The sequence below is a fragment of the Parasteatoda tepidariorum genome, chromosome 4, assembly GCF_043381705.1.
Source record: "Parasteatoda tepidariorum isolate YZ-2023 chromosome 4, CAS_Ptep_4.0, whole genome shotgun sequence".
Classification (NCBI taxonomy): Eukaryota; Metazoa; Arthropoda; class Arachnida; order Araneae; family Theridiidae; genus Parasteatoda; species Parasteatoda tepidariorum.
The window spans coordinates 85,636,699-85,654,672 of NC_092207.1; the positions used below are offsets into that span (position 1 = coordinate 85,636,699).

Consider the following 17,974-nt stretch of genomic DNA (forward strand, 5'->3'; position numbering starts at 1 on the left):
AAGGGCTTCGGTAAAAATCAACGAGCTTCTTGATGTTCTCCTAGATACAGAAATACTGTACATTTTACCATATTCTGGTAGTTTTGAATTTTGGTACTTTCCTTTTTTTAGTGGAGCTCATCTTATAATTAAATGCGACAATTGTTTTCTCAACTTTGCTCCCACTTCTCGCATCTGCTTTTTATAAATTGAAATTTCTTCATTATAATTTAGCACATTTATTTATCTAAAAATATTTAGCATGACTTAGGTAAAATTATTTTACTAAAATTTAAAGATTTGTGTTCCGCATCATTAATTATAGCTATAATATAAATTATAAAAAAATATAAATTATAGCTATTTTAAACACTTTCATGCATGTTTTAAAGCATGTATTGCACAAAAATTGATCATATTTTGAGTGCAATATTATAATTTAGTGCTTAAAAGACAATATTCCGAAAATTAAGGGATGCATTAATGTAGTAAAAATACAAGATAGTATGCTAATAAATGTTGATTTTCCAATGATTTTGTTAAATAAAACAACTGTTTACAATTCACGCTAAATTAAACTGACAAAACATTGAAACTACTCGTATTAATCTGTAATATCCTTAACGTAAATTTTTCTTATTTCAGGAGCCTTTTTAATTCCTTATTTAATATGCCTAATTGCTGGAGGTGCCCCAGTCTTCATTCTTGAGATAGCATTAGGGCAATTTACAAGTCAAGGTGGCATCACTGTTTGGGACATTTGCCCTATTTTTAAAGGTAAGTTATTTTAAATGTTTATAGTCATTCTGTTAAATACATAGAAATAAGTTCATATTAGTTTAAATCCTTGTATGTATCGTAGTTAAAAAAAAAAGTTATAACATACAGGTAGCAGCCTGTGATTGACTGAAAGAAAAGAAACGAAACAGAAATTTATTCGAAAACCCAACATTGAAAGATCTACAAGTTAGACCTGAAAATATAAATTTTTAGTTAATAGCCAGTGATCGGTAGACTAATAACTTGGTGGTGACTTTTTCCTCAAACCTAATGAGTCTTTGATTGATATCGATAGGTTCTTTTCATTTAGTAGCCACTTCTGGCAAATTTTTTCTCTTATTAACTTTTTTTTTAAAAATTCGTATCATAAATAATCTACGGCTATAAAAAAGTTAATTCCACAATAAAAGTAATATAAATACGAGACAAAATTTAGTTAAGCATTCTGATTTTTAAGAACTTTTTTTAAAAATATTTGAGGAGACAAAATACATTTAATGTATTCAGGGCTGATTGTGCTCCGGAAAAAATCCGGATTTCTGGAATTTTCGCTGACAGTAATCCGGAAGTTTCCGGTGATCGAAGGTCCGGACGTTTTAAAAAAATCATTGATCACAGAAGTTTCAGGAAATCAAATTTTTAAAGGTGGAACTTAGAAACACAGTTTATTTTAATTGTTTGTAAGGGAGAGTCAGAGAGATACTTTATAAGCTTATATTCAAGATTAATATTCATTTTTTATCAGTAAATAGTTGTTATAATCATAAACTCAAGAAAAAAAAAGACATATTTGTAACTTTCAATTACTTCTCCAGGTCATCATAGGTATGTGTAAAATTTTAAGCATATTTTAAGTAAACTAAGAAATATTGAGAAAAAGAAGAAAAAAACTTGTTTAAATTTTTTTTCCAATTTTTCAATTTAAACTTCTTTTTTTTTTAACTCAAGAAATTTTCCGGAATTTTGACTTGGGCTCATAATCACCGCTGATGTATACATTACAATATTGAAATATGTGAATTGTTAAAGAACTATCCTTCCGCATGAATCTTTCTAACACAAATTGATAGATTCTGAAGAATCAAAATTTTGAATGTAAGCAATGAACATTTTAATGAACATTCTATTTTCCTGAGTCTGTTTCAGCATTGATGTATTTTTATCATAAATTAATTTTTTAAGAAAGGGAAAAAGTGACTGTTTATTGTTTATCTAATTTAAGTAGCAACTTTTGTTTGTTGACTCGCTACGCAGCGAGTGATTATTCTCAGGTCTGCGACAAAATATTCTTAAGCTGTAATATCTAAAATCATACGAAAGTATATTTCATTCTTGCTGCTTAAATTTATCTTAAATATTCAAATAAACCATTATATACAATTATAATGTTAAATAACCACATATTTCTTGAAATAATTAGCTTTTAAAAATGATTTTTGAAAGTTATTTTTTTAACAANGGAATAAATGATTTTTATGCTATGCTCTAAGGTATCATAACAAAATTACTAAATTTTATCATAGATTATAAAATCATATTTTATTGTTAATTTTACCAAAGGGCTTCGGTAAAAATCAACGAGCTTCTTGATGTTCTCCTAGATACAGAAATACTGTACATTTTACCATATTCTGGTAGTTTTGAATTTTGGTACTTTCCTTTTTTTAGTGGAGCTCATCTTATAATTAAATGCGACAATTGTTTTCTCAACTTTGCTCCCACTTCTCGCATCTGCTTTTTATAAATTGAAATTTCTTCATTATAATTTAGCACATTTATTTATCTAAAAATATTTAGCATGACTTAGGTAAAATTATTTTACTAAAATTTAAAGATTTGTGTTCCGCATCATTAATTATAGCTATAATATAAATTATAAAAAAATATAAATTATAGCTATTTTAAACACTTTCATGCATGTTTTAAAGCATGTATTGCACAAAAATTGATCATATTTTGAGTGCAATATTATAATTTAGTGCTTAAAAGACAATATTCCGAAAATTAAGGGATGCATTAATGTAGTAAAAATACAAGATAGTATGCTAATAAATGTTGATTTTCCAATGATTTTGTTAAATAAAACAACTGTTTACAATTCACGCTAAATTAAACTGACAAAACATTGAAACTACTCGTATTAATCTGTAATATCCTTAACGTAAATTTTTCTTATTTCAGGAGCCTTTTTAATTCCTTATTTAATATGCCTAATTGCTGGAGGTGCCCCAGTCTTCATTCTTGAGATCGCATTAGGGCAATTTACGAGTCAAGGTGGCATCACTGTTTGGGACATTTGCCCTATTTTTAAAGGTAAGTTATTTTAAATATTTATATCCATTCTGTTAAATCCATACAAAGGACTTCATGTTAGTTTAAATCTTCGTATCTAACGTAGTTAAAAGAGTTGCGATATAATGGTAGCAGCCTGTGATTGACTGAAAGAAAAGAAACGAAACAAAAATTTCTTCGAAAACCCAACATTGAAAGATCAACAAGTTAGACCTGAAAATTTAAATTTTCAGTTAATAGCCAGTGATCGGTTGACTAATAACTTGGTAGCGACTTTTTCCTCAAACCTAATTGATATCGATAGGTTCTTTTCATTTAGTAGCCACTTTTAGCAACTTTTTTCTCTTATTTACTTTTAAAAAAAATCGTATCAGAAATAATCTACTTGCTATAAAAAGTTAATTCCACAATAAAAGCAATATAAATACGAGACAAAATTTAGTTAAGCATTCTGATTTTTAAGAACTCTTTTTAAAAATATTTGAGGAGACAAAATACATTTAATGCATACATTGAAATATGTGAATTGTTAAAGAACATTGAATCTTTCACATAAATCTTTCTAACACAAATTGATAGATTCTGAAGAATCAAAATTTTGAATGTACATTTTAATGAACATTGGACATTTTAATGAACATTCTATTTTCCAGAGTCTGTTTCAGTATTGATATATTTTCATCATAAAATAATTTTTTTTAAAAAGGGAAAAAGTGACTGTTTATTGTTTATCTAATTTAAGTAGCCACTTTTTTTTTTTTGTTGACTCGCCACGCAGCGAGTGGTTATTCTCAGATTTGCGGCAAAATATTCTTAAGCCGTAATGTCTAAAAATCATACTAAAGTATATTTCATTCTTGCTGTTTAAATTTATCTTAACTATTCAAATAAACCATTATATACAGTTAAAATGTTAAATAACCACATATTTCTTGAAATAATTAGCTTTTAAAAATGATTTTTGAAATTTTTTTTCTCACAAAATATTAGTTTTCTTACTAAGAAGTTATTTCACGAAGACGAGTTTTCGAACGAATTAAAAGTAAAATTGTACATTTCTTTTCTTAAAGAACTGAAGTAGTTGCCAATAGTTTATGTGACTGGTATAGTTTGGCGTGTACTTTGGATGGTAAAAAAAACGATTATATGAATGTAACGTATTTCTATACAATTAACATGATATTGAGGCGGACTAAGAAAGCGAAGTTTGAGAAAAACTTCGCCAAGTGTGGAATCTCCAATTTTTTTTCTCATTCCATGCCTTAATTTAGTCTATTTTTAAGCTGCTTGTTATAATTCTCTAAATATAGGGAACCTAATGCAAGTTATGTTGCACCTTGATGCTGTTTTTAATCTGTACAAAAGAAATTTCAGTGTATCATACGTAAATTTAAATCAATTCTTAGAATTTTTATTCTGAAATTACGATAAGACAAACGGCGGAAGTCATTCCATCCTATTAATCCTAAAGTTTACTATTAGAATCATTTCATTATCTTTTTGGTTTTGAAAGCTTTCACAACTAGTATGGTTAATACAAAACTACACGATTCCGTAACCATTTACAATTAGTATTGTTTCGAAACCGTAAAAAGTAAATTTAACAGGATATAAGAGCTAAGAGCTTAGTAAGGTAAAGGTGCTTGAGTTAGGTTGTAGTTGATTTGGGTTTTGTCAAATGAACCATGAAATGGGGCTTAATTAGTTTAGCTGGTGGTACCATTAATCGTGAGAATGATAAGAAATACTAGAGTTTTAATGTTAAGCAGCTGTTTGGTGCTGCTATCTATGCGAGAATGAAAGTTTCGTATTCCAATAGTTCAGGGTCACCAATTGGGGAGTTTAGGACACAGGAAACTCTTTTTGTGCTGAAGGAATGGAAATATTGTGGCATCAACGATGGGAGCTGAACCTCGTTCAACCGGTCATTAAATTGACAGATTATTTCTCTCTTTTACGTAATTTACACAGCTGCAAGGAACTAAGTGATTTTCTAAAATGGACCGAGTTGACGCAGATAAAATTCTTATTGTTTGACCGCATTCGATGAAAACAGTGAATAAACAATTTTTAAGCAGTCAATAAGAGCTTGCAGTTTGAATTCCATCATTGAATTCATTCATTTATCTTGATTATTTGATTATTGGCTGAATATGGTAAAATAACTATTAAATAAATTGCTTCTTAACAATTTTACGACGAATTTCTAGCAGAGTGTCAAGATATCTTTTTACCCGATTGAGATATTATGTTTTTATCAACTAAGTTCAAAATTAATATTTAAATTAAGATTTAAAAAAAAAACTATAAGCAAATACCTTCAAATGATTTTAAAAGGCAACAGATTCAATAAAGTTAAAAATACTGAATAACTCTTAAGAAGTCTCTATTTTCGGCATGATAGATTTCCATTTATTTTTTCTTGATATTCAATTGTATCTAAACTTTTGAGTTTTTGCAATTAATCATGAATTAGAAGATCGCTAATAAATCATGGGAACAATTGGCCACTAATAGGTTGAGATTAAAGAATGCGATGAAGGATCTATGTTTGCTTCCAGCCGGAGAAGTACGTAAATCTGAAAAAGCATCACCCACAGCACATAGCCAAACAGTTATACTAAAAGTTATTTCACGAAATTTCTCCAATTATAAATGAATAAGTAGTTAAGTTATATGATTACAGAAATGCTCTAATAACAAATTAAAATATGCAAAAAGGTGTTATAAAGTGAGCTAGAAAAAAATATCTGTAAAAACTACTTTAGATCGAATACGATCAGTCTTTTCACACTCGTTGATGCAGTCTTAATCGATTATTCTAGTGATTTTCATAACACTTTTAATATGCTAGCTAATGAGTTCTATCTACAAATTTAATTATAAAAAAAAGACAAAAAGCCCGAAAAAGTCATGTTTTTTTATTAAATATTAAACCATTTATAAAAGGTGTTAAAATGCGTCTTTTTAAAATAGTTCTGAAAGAAGGAATAAATATTGAAGAAAACAAAGAATGGAAATCTTTCCTTTTCAGAAGAAAAATTTAATGCCACATCCTTTCAATAATCTTTTACAAAATACTACCTCATTACATCAATTCTTTTTGCCGCATTCATGATCACTGTGTGACTTTATTTACTAGGATGACTATGATTCACATTTTATTCTTAATCGTTTGATTATTCTGATGACTATAATAACACTTCTAATATGCTAATTAATGAATTCTATCATCTAATTAAAATATGAATTAAGACAAAAAAACATCTGAAAGTCGTATTTTTAATTTTCGAGATCAATTTCACGATTTTTTTTCAAAGTTTGGATTTATATTTTATTTTACAATAAACTATTTATAATAGGTATTAAAATGTGTCTTTTTAAAATAAGAATGAAATGAAATAAAAATTACAGTTCTGAAGGAATGGAAATCTTCCTCTTTAAGAATAATAACTTATTGTCACATCCTTTTAACAATCTTTTAAAAAATATTACCTCATTACAACAATTCTTTTTGCCACATTCATTATCACTGTGTGACGTCACATTTTATTCACACATCCTATGTCATAAATCTTGTCCATCCTTTGCTATTAGCGAGAATAGAAGTACCCTCTAATAAGGCCTCTTATTACTTTTGTCCGTTCGTAAACTCTATTTTGCCTTGACACCTTCGTTTTATTTTTAACTTAATCCGTCATCAAGATACATATGACTTCAAGTAATTTCAATTGTATTACGCAATAAACGGAATAAAAAGTGTATTCTATTTTAAGCTTTTATATGCAGATTCACCACGTTCTTCTAATGGCAGAACTGCGTATCGAGACGGAGGAAATTAAGAGCTTTTTAATGCTTAACAAAAAATCATAACTTTACTAATCGTCTTTTTGTAACGAATTTATTGGTTGTTAAAAAACTGATTAAGTAATGCCAAGTTGGATAATTATGAAATCGTTTTTCAACGACATTCACAAAGTAAAATTACTATTGTCATGCCAGAAATAAATTTTTGAAGATGTACAGTCAGCAAAATAAATAAAAAACCGATTACCCTTATTACTTTTCAACGGTTGGTTGAATTTTCATTCTGTAAAATGTTATAGCAATATTTCAGATACATGTTTAACCGTTAACTGTAACCGTTAACTGTAACCGTGACGGAAACGGGCCGAAAAACGCGCTTTTTTTAAGAAGCAAACTCTGTTTTTTTTTTTTTTTTTTTTTTTTTTTAAATCATTTTAGGATTTATTACCAACAAAATAGAGGGTCTGCAAAGTTTTGAAACGACTCAAAATTTTGTTTCCCCAATATTATTTTAAATTGTCAAATTTTTCTCGCCAAGTCTTTTGATTGATTTTTTAAATTAAAATATTTCTTTCACAAAAAGTTATAAAATCTCCGCCCAAAGACATAGATGTAATATAATGAGGAATTTAGATAAAATAATTTATTTTTATTAATCAATTTGTTGATGATGAAAAAATTTTGAATAGTAAAATTTGCAAATTTTTATGTATTCTGTAATTTAAGTTTTTTAAGACTAAATCTTATTTTTTTCCTTGTCACTTGATTAATAAAAAGTGCTCACAAATTAATTATTGAATAGTTATGAAATAATATTCCATCTTGGGATTATATTGCCAAATTGTAGCACTTCAGCCCTTACGTCATTCGATTCAGTATTCAGTCAACAAATGACGGAGTTAATCCTTTCTTTAATAATTAAATCGTGAAAATTAATAATTAAAGAAACACATAAAAACACATAAAGTTATACATAAAAACTGGTAGAACATAAAAACTTTATTTTATTAGACAATTTCTTTTCCTTAAATTATTATTATTAAATTTAAAATATGCATCCCACAGTTTTTCTTGTTTATAAATTAACAGATTCGTTGAAACATTTTTGCATACTTTTAAATTTTGCAAGATTCCGTTTTATGAACCTATATTAGGTAAAACTGTTAAAGGGAAAGGCAATTGTAACATATGCGTAAGGCAGTACATAACCCAAATTAATATGTTTCCTAGATATAATCCCTTTAAGAGGCACTATAACAAATTACAATTTATAATGGTTTATAGAAAACATGGTGGATTTTAAAATGCATATTTTGATCAAATCTCTCTGAACCATCAAGAAATTTTAAACCAATTTAAAATGAGTTATGTTTCACTGAACTTAAACTTCTAACTCAATAAAATTATTCAAACTATTGTGCCTTAACACTCCAACGGCAAGCTTTAAAACTTCTGTTTTGAAAAACTAATATTTTAACACTTTTTCCCGATTTTTCTATCCTACAGAGATGACTGTGCTCCGGAAAAAATCCGGATTTCCCGATTTTTCGCTAACCGCAATCCGGAAATTTCCGAAAATCCAAGGTCCAGAAGTTTCAAAAAATCATAGAACTAGAATTTATACTCAGAATTTCTTTCATTTATAAATATTTTTTTCCGGTAGAATAATAAATGAGATTAGAGATAAAAGTAAACTTCTACATTATTATTAATTTAAATTATGCAGCATACAATTTGTTTAGAATTTCACATTGTGAAAATATCAATGATTTAATTTTATAAAGACATTAATTTTTTTAAATGCGTCATTAATGATTTTAAGAACTCAAGAAATTTTCAGGATTTTTAAGTTGGGCTCACAATTATCCCTGAGCCTATAACTAGGTTCAACGTACATTCAGTTGCAGAGCTATCTTGTTGTTATCAAGATAATCATCTTAATCATTAAAAATACATACTTTACTCGAAGTCGTATAATATTTAGTCATCTAGTTTCTTTTTTAAATAATTATTACTATATGCTACATAAAATGCATAAAATATATATTAAGTTTCTCGAATTTTGCGTGACTCTGCAATTAGGCATTCTATGTATTTATAAAAACCAAAGTAAGTTTATTTTTAAAAGATTTATATTGCAAGAGATGGGGGTTATTGCTCACATGAGATACTATCGATTTTATTCTTTCTTGCAGGTATCGGATTTGGTACAACTGTGATATGCTTCTTTTTAAACGTGTACTACATTGTAGTACTAAGCTGGGGACTTCTTTACTTATGGCATAGTTTTACTCACACTCTGCCTTGGTCAACCTGTGACAACGAATGGAACACAGAAAACTGCTTGACTGTGAGGGAACTCAATATTACACTCTCCAACCTCACTTCAGAAGAAATGAAGAACTCAACAAAAGTTGACGCTGCTCAAGAATTTTGGGAGTGAGTAGTTTATGTTATAAACATAAATTTTCTAAGTTTATGAAAAACTAAGGGGCTAAGCCTCCTTCTTGATCCCGCTCAACAACCCCTATCATTCCGTCGTAATAATATTTTTTTTATTTTATTTTGTAACCGTCACTGAACAGCCGACCCAATTTTCGGGTTTACGACTATTCCGTTCAACTCCGTAGCCTTGTAATTTTGACCCCGATACAGAAGAAAAGGGAACTCCTGAATCAAGTATTGGGAGAAATTTGCCTTCGTGGAGGACTTTTTTGATGGAACTAACCCGCATTTGCGTTACATAGAGAGGAAGACCACGAGAACCTACCACGGTTGGCCTGACGGCAAGGGGACTTTAACCCATGATCCGTCTACCACTGAGGATATTTCACGTCAGCACTGCGGTCGGTGCAAGAAGGATGCGGAATTCGCATAGACCAGCCATCGCCGGGATTAGAACCGGTTACCTCATTGGAAGGCGAGTGCTCTATCCCCTGAGCAATCACGGCTCCATCATCGCAATAATTGTTGGTTTTTTCTTATTATTTTACTTTATAACGGGCGTTGAACAGTCGACAAAATTCTGACTTTATGACTATCAATGTTCAACTCTGCAGCCTTGTCATTTTGAACCCAACACTTTGAAGACAAGAAAACTCCTGGATTCAACACTAAGAGAGAAGGTTTTTTTTGCTGGAACTAACCCTCATTTGCATTAGATGGAAAGGTAAACCACCAAAACCTCCCACATTTAGACTGATGCCAAGTGGACTCTAACCCATGATCCGCCTACAACTGAGGATATTTTAAGTCAGCACTATGGTCGGTGCGAGCCAGGAGCAGAATTCGTATCGCTCAGCCAATGGTGCGGTTCAATCCTGGGGCATCTGATTGAAAGGCAAACGTTCTATCCCCTGACCCACTGCAGCTCTTTTTTTTAGAATAAGACAATTTTTAGGAACAAAAGTTGAAATTATTTGCTTAAAATATATGTTCTATAAAGAATTTAGTTTGTTAACGCTTTTACTCGCACTTCCTTCACCAGACATTCATTTCTTTAAATTAAAAATTAATTTTGATTGATAAATAGCTTCAAAGATCTCGTATGATTCCGTTACCATATTAAGATCTATTAGTAAACATAGATAACTTTGCTTAGTAATCATTATTTTAAATAACATTTAAAATTAAAGATATATTGTTATAACAAATTTGGTGAGTTCAAAATCATAATTTAATAATTTCGCTTTCCGAATAGGCTGATATGTTAAACACAACTTGTGGACGCATCACGAGGTGAATGAAGCTGTTCATTATATTCTATATCATTTAACGAATAATAGTATATTAATGTAATTTGCACACGAAAAATATTGTAAAACGGTTAATAAGCTTAGGAACCGATTCAAATGAAAACTACAATGTAGCGTAAGAAGGTAATATTATAGAATTACGTTATAATAAAGAAACAGCTCATTTCATTTTTAATTCTTAATTTCGAAACCAATCAAAATCATAATTAAAAAGGACGCCATGGGCGACTAAAATTGGTAAAAGTGGTAAATAATAAAAAGCAAAAATCGATTTAAAGACATTAAAATTAGTATTTTTTACTTGCTTATTTCTTTCAGTTTGCTATTGAAATTAAATGTAAAGAATATTTTTACTTTAAATATGAATCATTTGAACAGTAAGTTATAGTGATAATTATGATTGAATAATTAAAGAAGTGATAAATAACTAAAATGAACTGAGTTTCTACCACATTTTATAGCCATTAAAAATGTACTAACAGCATGGAAAAACTGCGACACCGTTATTAAAATTCTATATATAGTTAGAAACGGTATGCAAGTATAGTAAAGTCGAGATATATTGTGTATAGGCATAGTAAAGTGATTACGAGTTTCTCCATGAGTCTGTTTCTAGAGCCATCAAATAGTTAGGTTTGAAGTTCACGTTACATGAAAAAGTAAACTACAAATTTATAAAACATCAGCGATTTTCTTAAAAGGTATCTAAAACTAAACTCAGTGGCGTGACAGCCCATAGAGGGCCAAGGCCTACTGTGCCCATCTCAGTTTTCTTAATCTTGGGCTCTGGAGTGTAGGAGCCCATGGTCAGCCGAAAGCGGGATTAAAAGGTATCTAGCACACGTTAATTTTTAAAAAAAATGGAAATTGCAAGATAGTAAGATATAGGCGTTTTCACTCTATTTCCGAAATTTGAATCAACATAAAAAACGGAGGATACGGGATTAAATAAAAATGATGTAAACAAAACAAAACAAAAACTAGTGTAGAATTGGAAAAACAGTATTACTAATTTTCCTCGTGTCGCAAGTGAGTCAAATTTTGGAATTGTCGTATGTTTCTCATTATCTATATTAATAACTGTGACTTGATTCAAATTCGAAACCAACCTATGTCAAAATTCTAAAATGCCGGAAACTGAAATTAAAAAAAAAAAATTACCACTCTTAGCGTCAGTCCCGGTTTTTTCCGAACTTTTAGCTGCAAGCTTCCCTGCATCAAAAGTCGATTTCTTCCATGTTATTCAATGGGAGAGAGGTGCGTAGCAGGGAAATTTCCGTTCTGTTTTTCCCAGGAGCTCAACATTTGGAGGGTTCATTCTTAGTTTCTTGTGATTACAGCATGAAATTTTTGATAGACGCTAATTTGTATCCATTCCTTAAATTTTTTTTCATTCGTTACTTTTCTGCTTTTTTTTATAAAACATTAAATCACTTTTCGCTTATATTACCTTTTTTAGCATAGATGTTTATCTTGTTTTTGAAATGAATGTTAAATTTTTAATAGCTTACTCTAAATTTTGATAAAGAACTTGTAATTTATCGGTTTATAGGGCGTAATTTATTCAACTCGTAATTTATTGTATCACAGAAGTTATTCATTCAACTTATAATTTCTTGATTTACAGACGTAAAGTTCTTCAAATATCAGATGGCATTCATGATATTGGAGGCATTAGGTGGGAATTAGCTCTCACTTTGCTGCTAGCATGGATAATTTGCTATTTCTGCATATGGAAAGGTGTGAAATGGACTGGAAAGGTACATGAAACTATATAATACTTTTTTAAATCAACTATACTGCTTAGAATTGAAATCTAAAACAAATTTCGTCTATGACTGACCAAATTGTCGGGTCATAATATTACAGACACAAAAGTTTTGTGGGCATGCATGCATGTAAAATATAAGATACAATAATAATTTTAAATTGCGTAAAGGTATTATAAATTTTAAAATTTTCACTGTCACATAAAGTTGCTTTGTAGGCAGAATAGAATTTTAATTTTTTCTCTCATGATTTTTTTTTATTTCATTACAAAAAATTTCAGTTTTTTAAACTCCGATTAATAATTTTGAAATTTCATTTAAAGAGACTTTACGAATGTGAGCAATTTCCGTGGAGGAGTGTCTACTGAAATCTATGTCAAATTATTACGCTGGATGTGTGATTAAGAATTCATTAACACTCATTTTTTAATTTGCATTTAGTATTTAAATAAATGAATTTAGTTTAGTTGAATGACACACTGACTATTTAAACGAATGAAACATCTCATTTTCTTCATGTTTTTGAAACTTGAGACAATATTGACCGGTGAATATCAGCAAAAGAAGTAGTCAACTAAAGAATGCTCATAATAACGCATTCTTTAGTTGGGAAGTTTAATAAATCCCCCAATTCATCGGTATTTCGAGTGACATAGTTGGAAGAAACTATCAGAAATAATGTAATAATTGAACTAGGTCACGAATAACGATAAGCAAATTTTGAAAAATGACTGTTTCGGAATTCATATGAAGTGTGAGTAATAATAAAACAACTTTTTAGAAGCTAAACTATTCTCCAACTAATTTAAAAAATTAACTAATTCGGCGCCGAAACTTATGTATTTGATTGCAGCTTGATTTTATAGATTTACGAGAAACAAACAATTTCCTCGATGCAATAATCATTTGGCGATTATTTAACATTATTTATGTTAATAGAAATATGTTTCAAAAGCTAAAACTACGAACAAACTAATTATATGGTTTTAGAAAGCTTTCAATATGCTGAATAAATCGATGGCCTCGATCTTACATGCCATACAAATTTATTTTACTTGCGAATAAAGAATCAAAGATGCATGCGTGTTTAAGAACGGGCAATAAACTCCCAATGAAACTCGTTTTGATTAAAATAGTGCAGTTAACTACTAAACCTTAATGATGTTATATTTTAAATACATAATAGAAAAAAATAAGAACTGTCTGCAATTTTTAATTGCAAACTTATTATATGCGAAAAATTCGTTTTTTACTCATCTCTCGAACAAACTTAAAAAATTAAGTTAAAAACTTCTTTTTTAAGAGGGTACTAAAACTGCTTCGATTACTCATCTGAGTTTTAAAATCCTAGAACAAATGATTCTGGAGTTATAAGAGACATACAAAATCTTTCTTTCATTAGTGTAGATTTAGATATGATACGTCTTCTAAAGTTTTAACCAAAGCTCTATTTTCAATTAAATTTAGTTAAAGTATTAAAAGTATTCTTAATTCAATTGAATTATTGATTTTTCAGGTTGTATATTTCACTGCAACATTCCCTTATGTGATGTTGACAATTTTATTGATCCGTGGAGTTACATTAAATGGTGCGATGAAGGGAATAATATTTTACTTAAAGCCGGATTTCACCAAATTAATGGATGGACAGGTATGAGCTAAGAAAATAATTATGTCTTTATTTTTAAAAATTGCATGATTTTTTATTTACTTAATTAATTTTTTTAAAGATAATTCTCTATAATAATTAAACTTTAAAAAAAAAATTTTTTAAATATTTTTTCATTTTGAAATATAATTTATGTTTTTACAAATGAATTTTTTTATGAAATAAATTTTTTTCATTTACAAGTCATATACACTCTCAGTATTATTCACTCTCACAATTCTTATATACACTCTCAGATTAATCACTTCAACTTTGGATTAAAGAACGTGCAAGTGCATTTACTTTAAACTACGTGCATAGTAACATAGCTTAAAAAAGGATTAGTTTGTGCAATAACATGGTTCTAATTGGCACCGTTATAAGATTGACGCCAATTATTATGGTGCAACGCTATCCAAAATTTCTAATACTGTACAAGAGATTATAGTTTTATCACATCTGTTATAGTGAAAGAATGTTGACAGCAAGATTTAGAACGCTTACTTTTCTAAATTTTATTGCGGTACAAAATTAATATAAAACTAGCAGGCTCTGTCTCCAGTTCGCTAACGCTCTCCTACCCTCGAAGATTGCTATGCAATCTTGTATGGTTTGCTTTGAAAATCATGATCGCTTCGCTCGCTACTAAGTTAAACTCATTTGTAATGTGTTCTAGTACAAAAGCTTAAGAATTTCAATTAATTATTAAAGTCTTTAAAACTAATTGCTCTTTAAAAAATTAACAATTTTAGTCAATAATAAGTTCGAGAAATAAATATTTCGAAATTGAAATAAATGACATTCAATAGAAAAACTTGGAGAAACGAAACAAGAATTATGTTTTTAAAAAACAATTACTATTAAAGATTGTTAAAAGCACAATTATAAATTTCAGAACTTTAAGCTATCTATTATTATTATTATTGAACCTGCGTAAGTTTAATTAAAATATAATATAGAATACTTTGTTGATATGAATTATTCGCTTTTAATTCTCGTAAATTAATAACTCTGTTTCAGCTTTTCGTTTTTCACGTGAGAAAAGAATTTTCATTCTGGAATTTCTAAACATGCACGTTTATGCTTTTATAGTTATGACAGCTCACACGCTTGATATTTCAATTCTTTGTTACCAACCAAAAAAATCATAGGTTACCTTTTGACGTGTAAGAGAAATGTACAAATATAGATTGTGCTTTTAGATAAATATTTTTCATAGCTATCTACATGAATTCTGAATTACAAATGCTTTTTATTATTATTATTTTTTAACTTTACCTCTTTATTCTTTTTTATGTTGATAAATAGTCATGTGATCTATCAAGTGCTATATAAAAGTTTTAGTAAATTTTCTTTCTTTCAAATATATTTTATTTTATAACCGTCGTTGAACAGCCGACCCAATTTCATGGGTTTACGACTACTTACGTTCAACTCCGTAGCCTTGTAATTTTGAACCAATCCAGAAGACAAGGAAACTCCTGGATCAGTACCCCCAGAGGTATTGATTTGTTGTGGGAACATGGAGGACTTTGAGACTCGACAGATTTAACGTGCATCAGTCACCATTTACTACACGGGGAGTCTTCGGCCGGCGAGGATCGAACCCACGACCTCTTGGATATGGGCCCAGCGCCCTACCGACCAGGCTATCCCGGCCTTTTTCAAATATATTGATAAAGTTTGTTCAGGATGATCCGTAATGACCGCTCTTACTACGCAATTTCGCAATCTTTGTAGTAAATGAAACAAAAAATTACGCATATTGATTACCAGGAATTAGTATTTTAGTGAAGAAAAAAATGATACCGAACTTTGACAAATTACTATTGAGGAGAGCGGGTACGAAAAATCGAAAACTGTTTAAATATGGGTTAATATTAATTATATATCTAATCACATTTCAACTCCCCTATGTTTCTCTCAATGGGACGTTTTGAAACACCCACCTATTTCAATATTGATGTGTCATATTTCGGGTTTTTGTTTGATTTCTCGATTCGGAACCAATCATCTCGATTAATAAGTTAAGGACCCTCAATCTAAGTGCCTTTTAATCTTTATTCTGATTAAGACTGAGAAATATGTATATTAAGCGCAATCATAAACTGATACACTGAACAGAGATAAAACGAGATGAATTTTAAGGACTATAACCATCCTTAATTTTTTTCAACGTTATTTTTATACGACCAATAATAAAAAATATTAACTTTTATGAAGATTTAGTTAAATTCATTCATTTTAAGACTTCGAAAAATTTCAAAATACGAAATATCGTTTGACGTGCTTTAATGACTTTCAGAAGATAAGATCCAAATACTTTGCATAATTTGTTTTGTTTTGTTTTTTATTTAATGACAAGATTCCTTTTATTTTGTTTATTATGTTATTACAAGATATAGTCAAAACAAGTTTGTTTTTTCATATTGATATTGACTTCAGTCATTACTATCCATTTATGGAAGTGAGACAAAAGCGTTATTTTGCGGTTTTATTTTGAATGAGAACTCGGTATTATGTGGTTTTTGCATTCTGTGAAATTTGATTGTAGTTGTAGAATAGATGATTATTATATTTACATGCTTTTATCTTTCTCTATTTCTATTTAATGGTGATTTATTTTTAATTTTTAAGTCCTTAACAAACTCACGTTTTATTCTATTTTGTTTAGTTATTACTTTTTACTTTTAATTGAAAATATGTAAATAATTATTAAAATAGCATTTTCTTTCAATAAATTCATTTCCTTCAATTAAGAATTTTTACAAAAGATAGTTTATAAATCATGCATTGTTTTGGAATAAATGTGTTGTTTTAGAATAAAAGTTGTAACTACTTTTTAGAAAGAAAACAAAATGGTTATTTTACAGGGTAAACTAACCAGTGAAGGAACACTTAAGCTTCGCTTGGCTTTTAAAAAATCATATTAATTTCAAATTTCGTAATTTTAGTTAAATGACAGTGTCAACATATTTGTTACTATTTGCAAATTACGTAAAAAAATTCTAGAGAACTTTCATAATATTGTTTTAAAGTCTTGGAGGTTCAAATAACAAGTAGTAAGAAGACCAAGTGAAGGAACAGCTCTTACCAGTAAATGAACACCCAGTAAAAGAACACTTCATTTTGGTTATTTTTTAATGCTCTTTATAAATTTATAAGCCATACAAATATTTAAAAACAAACCTATTCTTGAAATTATAACATATAAATACTAGGAAAATGTTAACTTTTTTTTGTAATCATGAATTGAAAATTAAAGTGTCAACATATTAACACATACTGTTCATTCACTCGGAAATCTATGCCCAGTAAAGGAACATGCCTGTTCCCTCACTGGTTAGAAATTGTTTTTCGTATTTTTAACATACTTTTGACGCGGAACATCACTAAAGGTACAGGTAAATTAAAGTTTACCTTTTATTTTCATTAACTTAGAAAAAAAAACAGTAAAGGAACAATTGTTCCTTCACTGATTTTTCATCGTTTGGTGATCCAGTGAATAAACACCCCCTTATCTCAGTTTATTATTACGCTATGATGATTAAAAAAAATAAAACGTAACTTCAATAACTATATTTTGAATTCTCCTTTTCACAGTGAGAAAAATAAAACGATTACTTGCAATTAATTCCACTTCAAACATTTAAATACAACCACTCACCTTATAATTTTTTCAAAAAACAAGGTGTTGCAGAGATAATAACAAATTCAAAATTTTTTCCAGATTAGTCTATTTGACCAGGTAATCCAAAACATTGCTAGATGACTTCCTATTGTTTGGCAGTAAGCTATTGTTACCAATAAATCTAAAAAAAGACTTTCAAATTCTTATTTTTAATCAATATATATGAAATGTTCCTTCACTGGTTGGTTTACCCTAGCATTTTATTTGTAATCAAGGAACTTACGGTTAAAAATAAAAGTTAAAAAATATTTAT

At 29.0% G+C, this 17,974-nt stretch overlaps 1 protein-coding gene across 2 annotated transcripts in view; it reads left to right on the forward strand.

Annotated features, from left to right (window-relative positions):
* The window catches only part of LOC107444033 (sodium- and chloride-dependent GABA transporter 3), a 91,240-nt gene that overhangs the window by 40,828 nt on the left and 32,438 nt on the right, over nt 1-17,974 (forward strand). Inside the window, exons 2-5 of one of the 2 annotated variants that reach the window (XM_071180135.1) lie at nt 2,941-3,072; nt 9,054-9,297; nt 12,241-12,373; nt 13,899-14,033. In XM_071180135.1, coding sequence (XP_071036236.1) covers nt 2,941-3,072; nt 9,054-9,297; nt 12,241-12,373; nt 13,899-14,033 — 644 coding nt within the window. Of the gene's footprint in view, nt 1-624; nt 757-2,940; nt 3,073-9,053; nt 9,298-12,240; nt 12,374-13,898; nt 14,034-17,974 lie in introns of both variants that reach the window. The other variant, XM_043042405.2, reaches the window with a different exon arrangement.